This window comes from Gossypium arboreum, chromosome 2 (genome assembly GCF_025698485.1).
Source record: "Gossypium arboreum isolate Shixiya-1 chromosome 2, ASM2569848v2, whole genome shotgun sequence".
Lineage (NCBI taxonomy): Eukaryota > Viridiplantae > Streptophyta > Magnoliopsida > Malvales > Malvaceae > Gossypium > Gossypium arboreum.
Genome location: NC_069071.1, coordinates 80814665 through 80833586, shown reverse-complemented (window position 1 = coordinate 80833586; position 18922 = coordinate 80814665). Strand labels below are relative to the sequence as shown.

General features: G+C 33.2%; 2 protein-coding genes and 1 pseudogene across 4 annotated transcripts; 1 reads left to right on the top strand and 2 right to left on the bottom strand.

Moving 5' to 3' along the window:
• The first annotated feature begins 4993 nt into the window (after nucleotides 1-4993).
• On the top strand, nucleotides 4994-8888 carry LOC108467244 (glucan endo-1,3-beta-glucosidase 3-like). Of its 3 annotated transcripts, none has more exons than XM_017767833.2 (4): nucleotides 4994-5281; nucleotides 6931-8184; nucleotides 8342-8369; nucleotides 8468-8888. In XM_017767833.2, exons 1-4 carry the CDS (start codon nucleotides 5224-5226, stop codon nucleotides 8622-8624), a joined length of 1497 nt encoding a protein of 498 aa, XP_017623322.1. In that variant the 5' UTR covers nucleotides 4994-5223; the 3' UTR covers nucleotides 8625-8888. The 3 variants fall into 3 exon arrangements, with proteins under 3 accessions (XP_017623322.1, XP_017623321.1, XP_017623320.1); XM_017767832.2 differs by having other exon boundaries at nucleotides 5001-5281; nucleotides 8330-8369; XM_017767831.2 differs by having other exon boundaries at nucleotides 5001-5281; nucleotides 8309-8369.
• An 86-nt stretch (nucleotides 8889-8974) lies between these two features.
• On the bottom strand, nucleotides 8975-10346 carry LOC108467245 (F-box protein SKIP28). The gene is made up of 2 exons (XM_017767834.2): nucleotides 9827-10346; nucleotides 8975-9597 (listed from the first exon to the last, which is right to left on the bottom strand). The coding sequence occupies exons 1-2, from the start codon at nucleotides 10175-10177 to the stop codon at nucleotides 8998-9000; spliced, it is 951 nt and encodes a 316-aa protein (XP_017623323.1). The 5' UTR covers nucleotides 10178-10346; the 3' UTR covers nucleotides 8975-8997.
• Nucleotides 10179-11016, bottom strand: LOC108466849 (auxin-responsive protein SAUR64-like; annotated as a pseudogene).
• Between the last annotated feature and the right edge of the window lie 7906 nt (nucleotides 11017-18922).

Genomic DNA, 18922 nt, shown 5'->3' with positions numbered 1-18922 from the left:
GAGACTTAATATTTGTCAGATATTATCGAATTTGTGATCAATTTCATACATACGACATTTATACAATTCACATATACAACATCCAACTCAAATATATAAATATACACAATTTAGTTACACGAACTTACTTCGACAATGTTCGTGAACTTGTATGCCACTAATCCGTTACTTTTTCTTTACCTCGATTTAGCTCCATATTTGATCTATCTGGATTTATAGGAGTAAATTTAGCTCAATTTAATACAACTCATATTCAATTAAATTCAACTCACATCCTAGGTAAAATTACCATGTTGCCCCTATACTTTTAATCAATGACGATTTCGTCCTTAGGCTCGGAAAATGAAATTCATGCAATTTAATCCTTATTCCAAACCTAACAAATTTTTACATGTAACATTTACAACCCAAGTAATTCATAAAATTCGGAATTTTCCTTAAATTTCACATCTTTACAATTTAGTCCCTAAATCATAATTTCATCAAAATTCACTTTACAAAAGTTGTTTATTTATCAATAACTTTTCATTTCCTACCATAAATTTCATAATTCATACATATTCATTCATATAAAACCCCTAGTACTTTGATAACTTTACAAATTAATCCCCGAGATAGCTAGATTAAGCTATTATGATGTCGGAAACATAAAAATCATTAAAAACATGATAAGATGCTTACTCAATTAAGCCAAATAAGCTTGCTTGAGTTCTCTTCTCTTACTAGGATTTCCAAAAATTTTTTTTGGGAAAGATGATATTTTATTATTTAATTAACTTATCATCTTTTATTATTTCAACTTTCCAATTTAGTCATTTTCTTTATCAAATTTTCCATGGATGAATCATCATACTTATCTACCAACTCCTCTCAATGGTCTATTTTCCATATAAGGACCTCTAATTTTGAATTCCATAGCTATTTGATCCTTTTAGCTACTAGAATTCAACTTTTGCATTTTATGCAATTTGGTTCTTTTATCATGTAATCGGTAAAATTTTCTTAACAAAATTTTTATACAATATTCCTATCATAATGTAGACCATAAAATAATATTAAAATAAAATTTATTTTGGACTCAAATTTGTGGTCCCGAAACCACTGTTCTAATTTTACTGAAAACGGGTTGTTACAACATCAAACATTTATATTCATAACTTCACTCCTAGTGCATGTCACATATCCCAAAAGAAACGTTTTCAAGTCTACCGAAAAATAGTTGGATAGTGTGATCTTCAAATTGATCTGATTGCCCGGTTCTTCAAAGTGATATCTACAAGAAAACAAGAAAAACAAACGAGTAAGCTTCAAAGAGCTTAGTAAGTTCATAGGTTGAAATTATATAAGTTACCTTGAAAACATAGTTTAATAATTAACAAAGTCTTTAACTAATAGTAACTCTGTCAACCACATTCAACATGTGAGGTTCATATACACGAGTCATTTAATCATCCCATTTGTACGATATCAAGCATTATCAAGTCACGATATAATATCAGAAATCATGAAAACATATACAAGTCATCAACAAGGCATCATAATCAAATAACAATTACATATCATCACCATGTCATTTAACCATTGAAAATCTGCCCGATGAACGATATAAACAGATACAAACACGCGGTTATCCATTCAAGACACGCCAGAATGCTCAATCGAGCCAATCCAACTAAGAACACGCTTGGGCACTAAGTGCCTAGCTCGTATGCTAACATCCTCCAGAAACATGCCTGGGCACCAAGTGCCAAGCTCGTAGCCTTTACATCCGCCTCTAAAAACACGTCAAAATCACTATAAATATAAACTCGGTAATCTGCAACAAATGCTGGACTCCGGTATATTCAGTGAATAATAACAAGTCAAGAATCATCATCTCATCACAAGGCAATCCCGTACAACATGCAAAATAACCTATTGGCATGCCAATTGTATCCTATCTTATGTTCATCTGGGCTCGATACATAAAATCACATAACACTTTACAGTTCAATTACATTTCTCACATTGAATCAATTTGATACAATTTAATTATATATACACATATTCAACAAATCATAAATCACAAGTCGATACAGTATTATATATTATACTAAATTAAATCGTATGAACTTACCAAGGCTAAACAACAAAAATTGCAATATCAGAGACTAATAAATAATTTTCTCTTTTTCACAATTATCCACCAACTCTTGATCTAAACAATAATTATTTCAATTATCAGCCCAAATACTTTATAATAACCTATTTAATGCATACGACATTTTTATTGACATTTTTTACAATTGCCTTAAACTTTAATATTTTATATAATTTAGTCCCTAAAATTGAAACAAGTTCATTTTTCATAATAAAGCCCAAAACTATTATGTCGAATTCATGATCATCCAAAAACAGCTCTCAAGTCATGAATTTTACAAGAAATTCATGCCATTTTTAACAATTTAACAATTTAGTCCCTAAACTCAAAACTAAGCAAAACCACTTTACAAATTAGTCCAAACTCATCATCAAGCTTCAAACCAAAGCATTAACATCTAAAAAGCTTCAAGAACATCAATGGCAAGTTTTCAAAATTTTGAAAGTTTCACAAAATAGCCTTTGAACTAGATAGATTAAGTTACAACGATTTCAAAAACATAAAATTCATGAAAAACGACTGAAAATGAACTTCCACGCAAGTTTATAAACAAGGCCGAAGGTTGGAGATTTAACAACAATGGTGTTCGGTGGTGAGATTTCAAAATGGAGATGACGACAACTTATGCTTATGTTTTTAACTTTTATGCACACCTTAATAATGGCTTTGTTTGCTAAATTGAACCATTTCCTCAAATAATTTTAAAAAGTTGATATTTCCCTACTTTCTTTTCAATCGAAATATTGGAAAAAAAAACAAAATAAATATATACACACACATATAGATAAAATGCATACATCTACTTATAACTCTTCTTGATTTTTAAATCAAAAGAAAAATGCTCTTAAGAGTTAGTTTACCATTGAGGTTGAAAAGTGTTGCGAAAAAGTACTTTTCAAAAATTTAATTGGGTTATCATCATGTCAATAAGTATTTTTGGAAAGATAAAATGTCAATTTTAAATATGATATTGTAAAGAAAAAGATTTAATAACGAGATAAAATATAAATTTATTAAAAAGCACTTTCTAAAAGCTAAGTTTAGACTTGGCTTAAACCCGAGTTTAAAATCAAGTTTGGTTTGAAAATATTTTGTTTATCTAAATTTTTATTTAAAATCAAGATTTGAGTTGAAAAATATTTTCAACGTCAATGGTAAATTAGAATTTTAACCCAAATAAAAAGACAAAAGTGCTTTTCAATGCATTTACTTTTTATTCGCCTATTAAATCTTCTATATTACAATATCATGTTTAAAATTAACATACACTATCAAAATTTTCAAAATTATTTTTAAAATTTTTTTCACGACATTTTTAAAAATACATTTCAACTTCAATAATAAACCGTCTTAAATATACTCAAATCCCCATTCTTCTAATTATTTAATAACAAAATGTTAACTATATTAAATCTCAAATAAAATAAAGATATTAAGTGCGAATGAGTTTCTTGAAATGTTAAAAATAATGTACTTAATACTCTAAAAAGAAAAGGTAATGTCCTTCACAAATGCCATTGGTCAAGTCAAGCGAATCTAATATATTTAGGTACATAGTAACATTAAAGGATACAAAGAGTATATTAATAAATGATATTTAAGAGTATAGAGTAAAAATACATTAAAAATATCTTTAAAATCATGATCGTAAAGAGTGCATTAATAATTTTAAAAGATTTCCCAAATTGGTTTTACATACATTTATTATTTATTTATGAGTTTCACTTTAAGGGTATTTATAAACGCCAAGTAAATATTTTATTACAATTTTATTAAATAAAAGTTAAGTTTAACGTATTAATTTCCCTCAATTAAAAATTAAACTACATTTAAGCTAATTGAATTATTAATAAATTTATATTTTAGTCATTTAACTTTAAAAAATTATAACATAGTTATTAAATATTTCGATGTTTTTATTTAAGTTACTAAGCTATTAAAATCATTATCACATGACCTTCTTCATTCGCACTGCCTACACCAATTGAAAGCTCCTCTTCTCCTCCTCTTGTATGGTTTAGTTTGTTTTCTTAAAATGCTTTTAAACTTTATAGTTCTACAAATCATAATCCGAGCAAATTTGTTCTTTTAATATCTCTGACGCTAACTATTAGATTAACTTGTATCTAAAGTATTGCTACTCATTGGTGGATACTGTTTTACTGTATCGATCATTGACTCATTACTTGAAGTTAGCCGATGGAACTTTTGAAAAAAAACTTAATAACTCGATGACTTATACAAAAATTTCAAATAATTCAATAAAGTATCTTTAAAATTTTTGAGGTTTAAAGATTAAAGTATAAACTTAATAATAGTTACTCTTGAAATTTTTTATTACATTATTTATATATTACCATAATCAATACCACTTTTAACTATAAATACCTTTATTGAAGATTTTTTAGATAAATTTTATCTTCAATACGATATATTTAATTTTTTATCTTACATTATAATATCACTATATCACTATAGTATTAAATTTCATCTCTGTCATTCTTTTTACATTTACCATAAATAAAGGCAACCTTCATCCAAAATAATCTTAAATAATAACGCTACTCTTATATCTTAATAATAGAAATCCTGTGGGGAATATGACCGTTGAATTCAATCTGACATACCACGTCATCACTGAGACAGTACTCCCCTCGTAGACTGTGACTCTACTCTGCATTAACACTTACCCAAAAATCATAGCAATAATCTTTAAAGAAGGAAATGTCAAATATATGTATTCCCCTGTGGTGGGCATTAGTTGCTAACGGTGCACATTATTTGAATCTGGACCGTCTGATTTCTGACACAACCTCTGATCTATCTATCAAGGATCCGAGACGGGTAAATAATACTGTACAAACTAACAAAAATCCCTGCTTCCTTACAACTAAACAAAAACAAAAACATAAAGGCCCCTCTCTAGCCACTTGTTTTCTATTTCCACTTCCAAAATTTCTCCTCCTTTTTCCCACTGTTTTTTCAATCTGGGGTTCTTTTGTTTTTGGCGTCTGTCCGGTTCTTTTTGCGCTCCAACTTAATACCTTTGTATGGTTTTCAAAGATTGAAGCTTTTCACTCAAAATGGCTATTTTACTGCTGCTATTGCCTCTGCTTGTTTCAGCTGTTTATGGTGATGAAAGTAAGTCTCTTTGAAGCTATACTTTACTACTTCCAATCCTTAGGCTTTACCTCCCTCTCTATATTTGTGTTTTTGTCTTTGCTGATATTTCTGCTTATCTCTGCTGAAAAAAACCTTTTAAATTCCTTGTTTCAGTGATGGGTAGTGTGTATTTTCCTTGGGAGGGTGCTACTTATTCTGTTTAGCACTCTAATAATCTTCATTTGATGTTTCCTTGTGTTCATTCATAGTGGAATTATTGAATTTTAAAAACAAAAATTATTGTGTTGTTGTAAATCAAAATCTTACTTTAATTATTTTATCATGAAACTTTGTTTTTATTTTCTGTAGAAACTAGACATTCTAATGTTAAAGAGTGAGGAAGAGCGAATGGTCTTACCCTTTTGCAGTCAAAGCAGGGGCCTCTGTTTAAAAGTCTTTCCCCTTTGTTGGAATTTCTTCTGGTCTTTCCTTTCACTATATTCAATGGGAATCTCAGCTAATAATGCATTCCAGCTCATATGGTTCTTTACCCCAGTTTGCCCTTACATTTGACATAATACTTTAGAGGACCAAAATAACCTCATTCAATGCAAGATCTCCAAGTCGTTAAAGGTGTTGGTATCTTAGGAATATTTATGTACATTGGAGGGTAGTATTGTCATCTTAATGGTGTATAGTTAACATGTTTGCCTAGTTGGTCCCGTATGTTATATGTGGAGTTCCATCACCCCCCTGAACCGTTTCTTATAGGAAATAATTTAAATATTTTAAAATGAGTTCTCAGTTCATGTGCTTTGGTATTTTTTATGATGGATGTTGCTATGACATGTCTGATGTCTTATTGTATGTTTGTTTAAGTTGTTAGGAGAATTGTAATGAAAAAGAAAACTCTTATAATATATATATCATATTAATGTTGGTTTCGAGGAATAGACAAGTATAGGAGGATTGTGTTACTTATATGGTGTGATATGTTACCCACCTTTGAGCTAATTCGATTTAATATTCAAAGTTTTGCTCCAAATTCAACATTTTTTATTCTGTTTCTTTCCTAAAATGACTTGGGAACCTTTGAGTCAAAACTTACTGCTGAAGGAAAGTATGAGATTGACCCGAAAGATTATATCGTAACTTATGTTGAACTTCATGCAGAAGTCTTTAAGATATTGCTTGAATATGAGGAAGCATTCTCCTTCTAGAAGCACTCGCCTTTAAGCCACATATGCCTTCTGTACTTGGTTATAATTATTGTGTTGTCTTGTAAGTCTCAAGGTGGAAGGTGATAAAGAGATAACCGGATCAAGCACATATTGAACTGTAATCCTACATTGGTTGATCTCTGCAATAAAAGATAAAATTCCTTATGGTTGCGTTGCTATGTTTGACCTAAAGCTATTTGTCAAACTCATGCTGATATGCAGCTATTCATTATTAAAAGGACTGTTTGAAGCAATATGCACTATGGAAGTTAACATATATTGATGAATATAATCATATTAATGATATCATCAACATATTTCTTTTAGGAATGAATTGCAATATTCTAGTTAATGGAGTCAATGATATCATCAACATATTGACATTGTTAATCTCTTGTCAAGATGGAAGACCTTTCATTTTTCTTGGATATCATGTCTTAACATTGGCCAATGGATCTTTTTATGCAGAGGCCTTTATCGGAGTGAACATTGGTACGGACCTTTCCGACATGCCCAGCCCTACTCAAGTGGTAGCCCTTCTCAAGGCTCAGAATGTCTGGCATGTGAGGCTTTATGATGCTGATCGAGCTATGCTCCTTGCACTTGCCAACACAGGTATCCAAGTGACTATCTCTGTCCCCAATGAGCAGCTCCTTGGTATTGGTCAGTCGAATGCCACTGCAGCCAACTGGGTGGCTCGCAATGTTATAGCCCATGTCCCTGCCACCAACATCACAGCAATAGCTGTTGGGTCCGAAGTACTAACTGCGCTCCCAAATGCTGCTCCTGTCCTAGTTTCTGCCTTAAAGCTTATCCACTCTGCCCTTGTTGCTTCAAATCTTGACAGTCAAATCAAAGTCTCTACACCACATTCATCTTCAATTATTCTGGACTCTTTTCCACCTTCTCAAGCCTTCTTTAATCGTTCATGGGATCCTGTCATGGTTCCATTACTAAAGTTTTTGCAGTCTACTGGGTCGTACCTTATGCTCAATGTATATCCGTATTATGATTATATGCAATCAAATGACGTGATCCCGTTGGACTATGCTCTTTTCCGGCCCCTCCCTCCAAACAAAGAAGCTGTGGATGCTAACACACTTCTGCATTACACTAATGTCTTTGATGCTATTGTTGATGCAGCATATTTTTCAATGTCATACTTAAACATCACCAATGTTCCGATTGTAGTCACCGAGTCTGGTTGGCCTTCTAAGGGTGATTCATCTGAGCCTGATGCTACGGTTGACAATGCTAATACATACAACAGTAACTTGATCAAGCATGTAATTAACAACACTGGGACTCCTAAACATCCTGGGATTGCAGTTAGTACTTACATTTATGAGCTTTACAATGAGGATTTGAGACCTTCGCCACTCTCGGAAAAGAACTGGGGGCTATTTGATGCCAATGGAACACCGGTTTATATTTTACACTTGACAGCTGCTGGTACTGTTTTTGCAAATGACACTACAAACCAAACTTTTTGTGTTGCAAAGGATGGTGCTGATCCGAAGATGTTACAAGCAGCTCTTGATTGGGCTTGTGGACCTGGGAAAGTTGATTGCTCACCTTTGTTGCAGGGGCAACCATGTTATGAGCCCGATAATGTGGTTTCCCACTCAACTTATGCTTTCAATGCATACTTCCAACAGATGGGCAAGTCTACTGGAACCTGTGATTTCAAGGGGGTGGCTACCATCAGTACAACTGATCCAAGTATGTGACTATGAGATTTGTTCTTATAGAATAGGACATTAGATATTGTAGTTTTTCATTTTATGGTTTACTCACTGGTATTTTGATAATCATTGTTACCTGCTGATGATTTGGTGTTTTCAAGATATTGACTTACGAACGTTAGTGATTGGTGCAGGTCACGGTTCATGCATATTTCCTGGAAGGTATGCTCCTAATAATTTCTAGTTCAAGCTATATTATGATGAACATACAATGGCTTTAATGAAATCTGATGATCGTATGACTTTGTTTTTGTCTGTAGTTTTGGAAAAAACGGCACCATCACTAACGGTACATCACTGGCTCCTTCGTCGAATGACACGAGTTTAGGCTGCCCAACACCATATTTCTACAGGAGTTGTTCGTTCACAACCTCTGTGATAATAAGTGCTTTCCTTATGACTGCTGTTTTCTTGTAGAACTTGTTTGTACTTTACCCTTTGGTTTTAACAACATTCAATCGTTTCTGAAAATTCGATTCCATCTCTGTTGGAATACTTGCAGCAAACCCAATTTTGTTTCTCCTATTGGGGTCGAGTCGAAGGATGGAAAATTTAACTGAACATATGGATAGCAAGTAGTGTTTAGATTGATTTGGTTCGTTGTCATTGGAGTCTGTACAAACCAACTATGAGATTATTCAGGATTTTTGATGTGTAGCTATCTTATTCTTTAAACTTAAATTTGAGAGTGTCCATTGATATTTATTTCATCAAGGTTATCTTGCGAGGTTCATTTGATTGTAATTGGTTCAAGTGCATATATCTCATGTTCGAATAATCTCTCTCAAATTTATTCAAAATCATCAGACTTATCATGGCAAACACTACAAATCCACCCTATTGAACCGGTTGAAGCTATCTGCATGTTGGCATGTTGAGTACAGCATGGCTTATTACAGAAATTGCATTTGGGAAGCTGAATCCAACAATCTGGGCAAAGAGTATCAGCACAAACAGTTTCTTCCAAGTCTCCAGTTTCGACACACTTGCCACATTCTTCACACCTTGGAATGCAGAACATGCACATCCTACATCCAGTCATTGAATTCTCTGCCTTCCTTTTACATTCCTCTCTAGGACAATCAAATACAACCCTTACTTCATTGCATTTGGGACAAAGTTCCACATCAATAACTCTCCCAAGTTCTTCCCATCTATATGCTTGCAACCTTCTGTAATTATGATATAAGAGAGGCTGTCTCTTTTGCTGAATCTGCTGCAGTTTTTGGTTTGTTTGGAGGTAAAATTGAAGCCTTTCGAGGTGTTCTTTCTTCATGTTGGCAATGCCGTTTATCCAAAGGCTTTTTAGGCCATCTTGGAAGTCGGATAGCTTCTGCAGAGCTCTTATTACTCCATCAGGGGTTAAGCCAGTGCAACCTGGTATGTGAAGCTGAATCAATATATAAAACAACTTCTTAGTTTATATTAATGTCTTTATTACACAAGTAGTATTTACTGCAGGGGAAAGAAAATCATAATTTAGAGTTGAGTCTGGTTGTTTTTGTTCCACACATATATAAGATAGAGGAAAACGAAACCCTGCCATTGAAATCTTATCCATTCCATATCCTAAAAGGAAGGATATTTGGAAAAAAAGAAAATAATAAAAAAATTCGTACCTTACTGATAAGAGGGTTTTGGTCGATTACCCTTTGAAGCCCATCATCTGTAATTTTGGCACAGTACATGAGAACCAAGGTTCTTAGCCTACCATTTGCCTTTGAAGCAATTTTCATCAGAATCTCATCTGACAACCTCAAGCTCAAAGGCCTTTCAACGATGATGTTTAGCCATGGGAGTACATCCTTTTCCACTGCATCTCTCAGTGACCTGCAAACTTCACTCATGGACAGAAGTTCAAATAATGGAAGGTAGGCTAGGACAAGAAACAAAGTCTCATGGGGTGGCCCTGCAAAACTGGATTGTTTATGTGAAAGGGTTGCAAGTTCCATGCTCTTTGCAATCTCCATATTGTTTTGATGAAAGAACTGTCTAGATTATATATAGAGAATATAATTCCTTAACAAATAAGCGACCAAAATATGCCCTAAACTAAAGGAGAAATAAAAAGAAGATGTTGACAGGAGGGAGGAAGGGGTTGAACTGTGAGTTTGTCAAAATATGTAATCCATTTTTCTTGCCCTCAAAGGATTTGCTCCATAGTTGACTAGCTTTAAATTCAACCATACGACTAAGTTCTTTTTTTTTTGTTAGTTTTAAGAAAAAATGGAACATTAAACTAAAAAAAAAAAAAATGTTAAACTGATTATAATCTGATCTTAAGATTGTTGTGTTAAACACCTTCTATAATTACACTATGGTAGTTTCAATCATTTACATTTTTCAACTGTAAGTTGTTCACCATCCACAAACAAGTCACTGTTGACATGTCCGTCCTTGATGCAAAGATGTGCAAAGGGAGTAGCAACTTGGAGATATGGACCTACACAGAGCTTTCTCCTGGTGTCTATCCAACTCTTGTCCAACAATGAAGATCATGTATTCGAGCAAGGCCGAATCACAGGGCAACGTTATAGGACCAAGACTTGATAGACCAAACTCTTCCTCCGAAAAGCTTTAAGAGTTCAACAAATATGTTGTTGCTGAGATATGACAAGGGCACATGATGCCGCTTCTGATCTGCTGTGTAGATGACAAAATGACCTGTTTCAGCCACCGGTGATTCATCGACACCGCCTGCTATAACTTTTGCTTGGATGTCCCCGGTAAATAAACTCTTTCTCCCCTTCACTGTCATTTTCTGCCACTTCCTTGCTAGTCTGTTAAGTTCCTTGCCGCCGTTGATCATTCTGGCTGTAATGTCTACCTTATAAATATAACTATGTTAGTACAAATCTCTGTGAGGAAAATTTCGAACACATGAATGGAATTCGAATAGAAAAAGTAGAAATAAGATAAGGATCTAAGTATGTATCAAGCCACTATCTTTAAGTTATATTCGTCTCTATCTAGCAAACGAGTTTCAAGCAAATTATGCTTCAGGATATAATAAAATCAATGACTATTTGCGTTTTGCACTGACAAGAATAGTCCACCAAGCACTGAAAATAAAAAGATATTTTTAGAATTTGGTGGTGTAATTTCCAAATGAAATCCCATTATTATTTATAAAAATTTTTTATGTCTCTTCATATAGACATCTTTAGACAGGTGTCTTTATGAATAAATAAAAAATAATAATTATTCTTTAATTTTATAACTATTCAAGTAATATTGTTTGAATAGTTATAATTATTTTCAAAAATTAAATTATATATAACTTTTGACCAATGATAAAAAATTTGTCTTTTGATTAATTATGAAAACACGAAAATATACACACTTTTTCATGCCCTTTTATACTCAAATTCATGTAGTTTCAATAAAATTCTTGTCGAAAATATATAATAATTATAAAATAATTAAATTGCACTTAAAGTCTGAACATGTTGAATTTTAATTAATTTTATATTAAATTTTAGTTTATTTTTGATAGATTTGCACAAAGGGCGAAAAACGACTCGGTAGACACTACTGAAAGCACAAAACCGAGAAGCAATTTTTCGAAGCATCAAGGCAAATTAATTTTTCAGCTTAAGATGGTCCAAATTATGAATATTAATTCATAATATAATTAATTCTAATTTTAATCCAAATTATTTTGGCTTAAATAATTATTATTAATTAATTATGAAAAGAGGCCCAGTTAAGCTGAACTAAGAAAACTAATCCAACTGAGCACTGGGCTGCCCAAAACCGTCCCACATGTTGACCCAATCAGCTTGTTTGGATGATTATTTGGCTTGCAAAACGACTCTTGAAGACTCCTTGAATTTGCATTCAAACCCCTCCACTTAATATGCCTTCTTAGATTTGCCCCTACCTTAAAATAGCAAGATTGAAACATTCAAACTTACCACACGTGTGGCTGGCCATGGGGGGAGTCTATGGTTGCTGATTTTTTCTATTTTTAGCAGCCATCTCAACCTATAAATACCCCCTTAGCTGTTTATTTCAAACACATCTCAAAACCTCTCATCCCTTTACTTCTCTCTCACTTTCTCTCTTCAAAACTCCTTCCTTTGTTCTTCTTTTTCCCTTCCATTCCCTGGCTGATTTTCCCTCTTGGAAAGGAGCCTTTCAACCATTGTTGGAAGCAGCATTCAAGTGCTCGTAGAAGGCTCAGTTCAACAAGAACAAGCAGAGCAAGAGGAGAAGAGCAAACTAGTCAAGCTTCGGAGAAACACGGATTTGATTCTAATTCCCTATCCTTTAATTTTTATTGTTGTTGTTATGAACATATTTATGAATACTTGTGATGTTGATATGTTTAATTTAATTAATTTGTCTTAAATTTAATTCGTGTTAGGTTGATTGCATTTCGTCCACTTAAGTTATTAAAATTGTGTTTGTGTTATTATAGGCCTTGGTAAGTTGTTTGACTAAGTTAAATCATGATTAAGTTATTCTTGCATTATAATTGTAAGGTAACTAATGAATTAATTATTTAATCGTTTGAAATTGTAATTAATTGACACAATACTTAATCAGTGCATGTTTAATCTTCTAAGGTAGCTGAGGGTTAAATTAGCAACTGTATTAGAGTTTTGCATAACTTGCAAGATTATTGTGATTTGTGATTAAACTGTTTCAAGGTAGGAATACATTGTTACCTCACTTAATCTTTTATGTGCTTATGAAGATTGATTAATTGTTTGAATTGACATTGAAAAATGTTCAAGAGATTAGTTAATTTAATAAGTATGTATGAGCAGTAGTTAGTAAATTACCAAGTTTTCGTGAATTTATTCGTAACAACATTAATATGAATTTAGTAATTCTAAGTTAAGAAATGTGATTAATCTAACATAATTATGTCATCTTGATTAAAATCATATTTTGAAGTCGTGTATTGGAACTTTTATTTTTATTTTATTTTATTTACTTAATTTTTAATCACTTCTTCAAAATCATAATATTTTTCTTCACCAAAGTGTTTTAATTGCATTTGTAAATAAATTCTTTTCACAGTCCCTATGGGTGTAACAACCCGATTTTGGGCCTAGTCGGGACAGTGATTACGGAACCACAAATTCGAGGTCTAAAAAATTATTTATAATATTATTTATGTGTCATAGCATGATTATATAAGTGCATAAAATTTTGGTGAACTAATTTTAGTGTTTGTGAGCTTAATTGAGAAAAAGGACTAAATCGCATAAAGGACAAAAGTTTTATTTTGCTAGCCAAATGTGTTAAATAGCTAGAGAACCATAATTGGGGGGGGGTCTTTAAAGTGCAAATAGGCCTTTAAATTAGTGGTGGCCGGCCATAGAGACAAAAAGAAGAAAGTTGTCAAAGTTAGGTGAGTTTTGGTGACTAAATTGACTGGAAATAAAATAAAATAAAGAGAGAATGATATCATTTTTTCTCATTTTCTTCTCCACCGAAAATACCAGCAAATAGGTGGTTTTGAAAGCTCAAAATATCAGCCACTTATATCCCTTGCAAGTAAGTGATTTAGATAGCCTTTCTTGATGATATATATATATTTGTATTTTTAGGACCCTTGTAGCATGAGCTAGCTAATGAGAAGACTATTTTGCAAAATGGTTGAAAGTCTAGGGTTTTGCCATGAGAGCATTTGTAATATTTTCTGAAACTTTATGAAAGAAAATGAATCTTGGTTTTTTAATAAACAACTTTTGTGAAAGGATTTTCATGAAAACACCTCAAATGAACCATTTTGTAAAGTTTATAAAATGAGTGATAAGTGTGAGAAATAATTAAAATTTTGGGCTGCTTCTAGTATAAAAAAAATTCGGCTAGGCTTGGTTAGTGAGAAAATTTGATAAAAATCGTTTTACGTGTAACACCCCTTATCCGTACCCGAGATCGGGACAAAGTACAAGGCGTTACCAGGCATATACTTGGACACTTTCGGAAAATACAGGTTATAAAATTTCATTCTAATTTAAAACCGATTAAACAACATCATAGTATCCCGATTATGGACCTACAAGGTCCAAAACATACATTAAAAGCGATTCGAGACTAAACCGAGAATTATAGAAAATTTTAGAAAAATTACTAGGGTTATGCCTTACACGCCCATGTGGAGGTAAAGCACACATGTCCGTGTGCTTAGGGGCACGCCCATGTTGAATTATTTGGATTTATTTTTCAATTAGAACCTAAAGGGGTTTTTACACGGCCAAGCACACACCCGTGTTCCTGGCCTGTGTCTCTCACACGGCCTAGACACGCCCGTGTCCAAAAACCCAGACATTCTGTTTATGACTTCATCATTCATTTTGAGGCACACGGCCAAGGCACACGCCCGTGTGCTAGGTTGTGTCCTCCACACGGTTGAGACACATGGCCGTGTCTCGACTCGTGTGTTTACTACCATCAAACTGACCAAAAATTTTTAGTGCAGGGGACACACGGATAGGCAACACACCTATGGAGCTGTCCATGTGTCACATACAGCCTAGACACATGCCCGGGTGTCTACCCGTGTGGACCTTTTTAAGGCTATTTTCCAGGCCTTTAGTCACCCTCTATCATCCATACACACTTAGAGACTTCAATGGTATTTAACATGGCCTAATTACAATCTTAAACAACCTTGACATGACTCATCGCATGTTAACCTCATCTCATTGGTTTAGTACATGCTAAATTATCCTTTTTGTATTAGGGATTAACATAGCACATTTTACCTTTTACACTTAGGCCATATTAAAAGTTCGAATTATGGACATCAAAATCAATTGCCCCCAAAAATCAGAGCTGCCAGTAAAGATCAGAGTCCCCTCTCGCTTCCTACTATATTACTATCAGCCTGATAAGCAAGTAAGAATGTGTTGGGTTTTTCACATAGGGAGAATAGAAAGAAGCAGCAGAACACACGAGAATTAGTGGTATATCGAGTCTTCTATATTTTCCATACTTTTCAATTCTCAAACATTACTTCATATAAGAGTTTTTCTAACCAAAAACTTAACTAATCCACTTAAACTATCTTGAAACTTGTAAAAATTGCTTGCACATAAGCTGATTTGTGTCAATCTAACACCTAAACACATCATTACATTACCAACTCAGTTCATTTTCAACTAAGTATTACATTGCCAACTCAGTTCATTTTCAAATAAGTATCTTAACAAAGGAACTGAACAAAAACTAAACCAAAAAACAACATGACATTTGAACTGATGCAGTACGCAGTTTGCTGCTTTACAAAGTCAGCTAGCACCTCAATACTTCGCATGTCTTCAATCCGCCATGCAGTCCGTAGCCCATGTGTTAGCGATTTTGTTCTCACTTGGACAGCCCACCAACATTCTCGCACATAGACAATCTGCCAACATTCTTGTGGATGGACAATTTGCAAGCCTCCTTGTATTTAGGCTGTCCGCTAGAAAGCCCACACTTTGCCTGTTCATCGTTTGTACTTTGGACAACTCGCAGCTTTGGTGAGCTCGCACATTTATGAGCTTGTAGCTTTGGTGGTTCGCACGTTGGTGAGAGAGTCGATGCATGAATGTCCACTTTCTAACACTCCTCGTTGGCCTCCATGTTGTTAACATCAATTTGGTTTCTTGTGTAGCTTCTTCAAAATTTGCATGCTCCAACACTGCTAAGTCACACCTGTGATAAGCTTCAACAATAGCCTAATGCTTGTAACAATAAGGTCATCTAAGCCTTCATCTTCAACTTTAGTCAACTTCTCAACCAAATCTAACTTGCACATGTGACTAGGGGACTTATAGTTCACATGTTCTAATTTTTTGTGCCAAATATGTGATTCATCTACTGAATTGATATAGACTCTCGAGGCCACAAAGTTCCAATTTAGCACAAACCTTATATCATTCATTGAGACTGTCACAACTTCCTATCCCAATGAATCAAATATAGCGCAACCACTATCTTTAAAATTAACAGAGTATTTCTTCTCAAGCAATTAACCAATGCTAAGAAGATTATGATCTATTTCAAGAACTAAAAGCAGATATAAAATTACTTTAGTACCTGTTGGAGTGCTGATTAGCACATCACCTTTTCCTTTAGCCTCAATAAACTAGCCATTTCCAATTCTCACTTTTGAAATGCAACTTCTACCAATCCGCTTGAATATGCTTTCATCTGAACTAATAAAATGGTGAAATCCAAATTACTAATTAAATTTGTTATTTCAAAGTGATTTTTGACTCATTTTGAACTAATTAGAAGGTTTTTTTTAACTCAATTTAACAAATCGTTAATGGATTTTCACAAATGGAACATTTTCCCTCTTTTGATGTTCATGTAAACTTGATTTTTAGAAAGAAATAGATCCGAGAGATTTGACAAAATTGATGGCTTATATCTTTAATAATATGGTATTTAGGATGTTTTGAAACTTGTTTAAGGATTAGAAATGATCATTGAGAGATGAAATCTCTTATTTTAGTCAAATGAGTTAGATTTCAGTATTGTAGAAGGAGAGGTTAGATCTGCGATTTTACTACTATTTACATGTGTTTTAAATTGTTCATGGTAAGTTTTTAATGTGTTTATTATGTGTGCAAAGTGTTGGATCATTCGGGAGCCTCTACAAGTAAAGATAAAGGCAAAGAAAAGCTTGTTTGATCTTTTGACATTGGCATTGACGCAAAAGCTAAATTTGTGAATGATATGGAATTGTTGCTTTTAGGCATAATTAAATGTGTTAAAGGGGAGCTTAGGTAGCCTAATCACCTATCCTAGGTTCCAAGTGTAAGTGTTTCTACTTAAACGTAAGATATTTTGCAAATAAAGTTAAATGTGATGTGTATATGATGTGTTAATCTGATTACATGAGATGTGATTATGACACTTGTGATCTGCTGGTTTTATGCACACATATGTGATAACAGTGTATGTGGCTCTGATGTCCACGAAACCAACTAAAAATCTGACCAAGGCAAGTGCACTTATCTATTAATACTATAGCTACAGTGAGTAAAGATATCATCCCCACGAAGACTAAAAGTACTACTAATTACTGTCTTTCTATTATTTAATCGATAAATTCAAGAAATTAATTAAAACTAAAATTAACTAAATTAATTAACTACGAACGTGACAAAGAACAAATCAAGAAAATAATCGAATAATAACCAAGAAGCGAAACAACATCCGGGAAAGAATTCACCTAGACTTCATTTGTCACTATCAATCAAAATTACACAATTTCTTCACTTACTATCTTGATCCGTAGAAATTCCTAAATTATGCTAATATCTCTCTTCAAGACTAAGAGCAACTGACTCTAGGTTGATTAATTGAATTTTTTTTCTAATTAAAACCCCTATTATCACATTAACTCGAACTATAAACTCCCCCATTAGATTTGACTCTAATCCAATAGATTTATGTCGTCCTATTTCTAGGATTGCATGCAACTCCATTCAATTATACTAGATCTACTATTAAACAAGGTCTATTCCTCCTCTGATTTAAGAACATCAAACATGGATCAATTGTCTAGAAATATTAAACCAAGAATTAAGCACATATGATTGAGAACAAGATCTATGTCTTTATTGCGTAAAATAAAAATCAAATGAAAAAATCCATCATAGGGTTTATCTCCCTAGGTATTTAAAAAATTAGCTCATGCTTGAAAATAAAAACAACCTAAAAATAGTATACCCAAAAGAAATAAAGAAATTCATTATAATCTCCTGAGAAATCAACTGGAAGTCTTCAATCTTGGCAGAAATATGCTTCAGAATCAACTTCAATGGTGTTTCCTGAATTGTTTTCTTGAGTATTCTATGACAACTCACTTATATCTTTTTATTTTTGTCATATATAGGTCTTAGAATGCCCGAAAAATCTAAAAAATGTGTTTTCCCTCATGTTTGGAGCGCAATTCGCGAAATCAACACAGCCTAGTACATGACCATGTGGAAGCTCATGTGCTTACAAAGTCATGTGTCCAGTTTTCACTCTTTTTGCTCCCAAAAGCTCTCCCAAGTATAGAAACATGAGTTTAAAGGATTATGAGGATAAAGTTCACCATTTAAATAGAATACTCATCCAAAAATACATTAAGAATGAGGCCAAAACATGTTATTTTTAGCTCTTATCAAATATCCCTGCACTTAAGCGTCTGCTTGTCATAAAGAAAAATACTTGATAAGTGATAAAAGTAACATATTCTAATCCCATTCTTAAAGCATTTGTGGATGATTATTTATACAAATTGGTGAATTTTATGCTCCTAGTCCTTTAAATTAATGTTTCTATACTTAGGAGAGCATTTGGGAGCAAAAGAAGCAAAAAATAAGCAAAAATTGGACAAATAGAGCAGATCTCAGTAGCTACACGGGCTGGACAAACGACCATGTGCCAGACCGTGTTGATTTAACGATTTGTATGCTAAAGACACTGAAAAACATAATTTTTAATATTTTTAGGCATTCTAAAGTCTATAAATACCAAATAGAAGAAGAGAATAGGGAGTGATCAGAGAGTATTGAAGAAAACAACTCGAATAACACCATTGAAGCCAATTCTGAAGCAGATTTCCATCAAGATTGAAGACCTCCTTCTAATTTCTTTGAAGTTTTTATGATTTTCTTTTTTTTTCTTGTGGTTATTCTATATTAGAGATATTTTTATTTACAATTATGAACTAATTTCCTAGATACCTAGGGAATATGAACCCTATGATGAAA

What these genes read in the sequence shown, in the direction of transcription:
- LOC108467244 (XM_017767831.2), top strand. Translation starts at nt 5,224, where the DNA reads ATGGCTATTTTACTGCTGCTATTGCCTCTGCTTGTTTCAGCTGTTTAT. An exon ending in CATCAGTACAACTGATCCAA is followed by an intron (nt 8,185 to 8,308) that starts GTATGTGACTAT and finishes GGTGTTTTCAAG; the next exon opens with ATATTGACTTACGAACGTTA. An exon ending in TCATGCATATTTCCTGGAAG is followed by an intron (nt 8,370 to 8,467) that starts GTATGCTCCTAA and finishes TTTTGTCTGTAG; the next exon opens with TTTTGGAAAAAACGGCACCA.
- LOC108467245 (XM_017767834.2), bottom strand. Translation starts at nt 10,177, where the DNA reads ATGGAGATTGCAAAGAGCATGGAACTTGCAACCCTTTCACATAAACAA. An exon ending in AAAACCCTCTTATCAGTAAG is followed by an intron (nt 9,598 to 9,826) that starts GTACGAATTTTT and finishes ATATTGATTCAG; the next exon opens with CTTCACATACCAGGTTGCAC.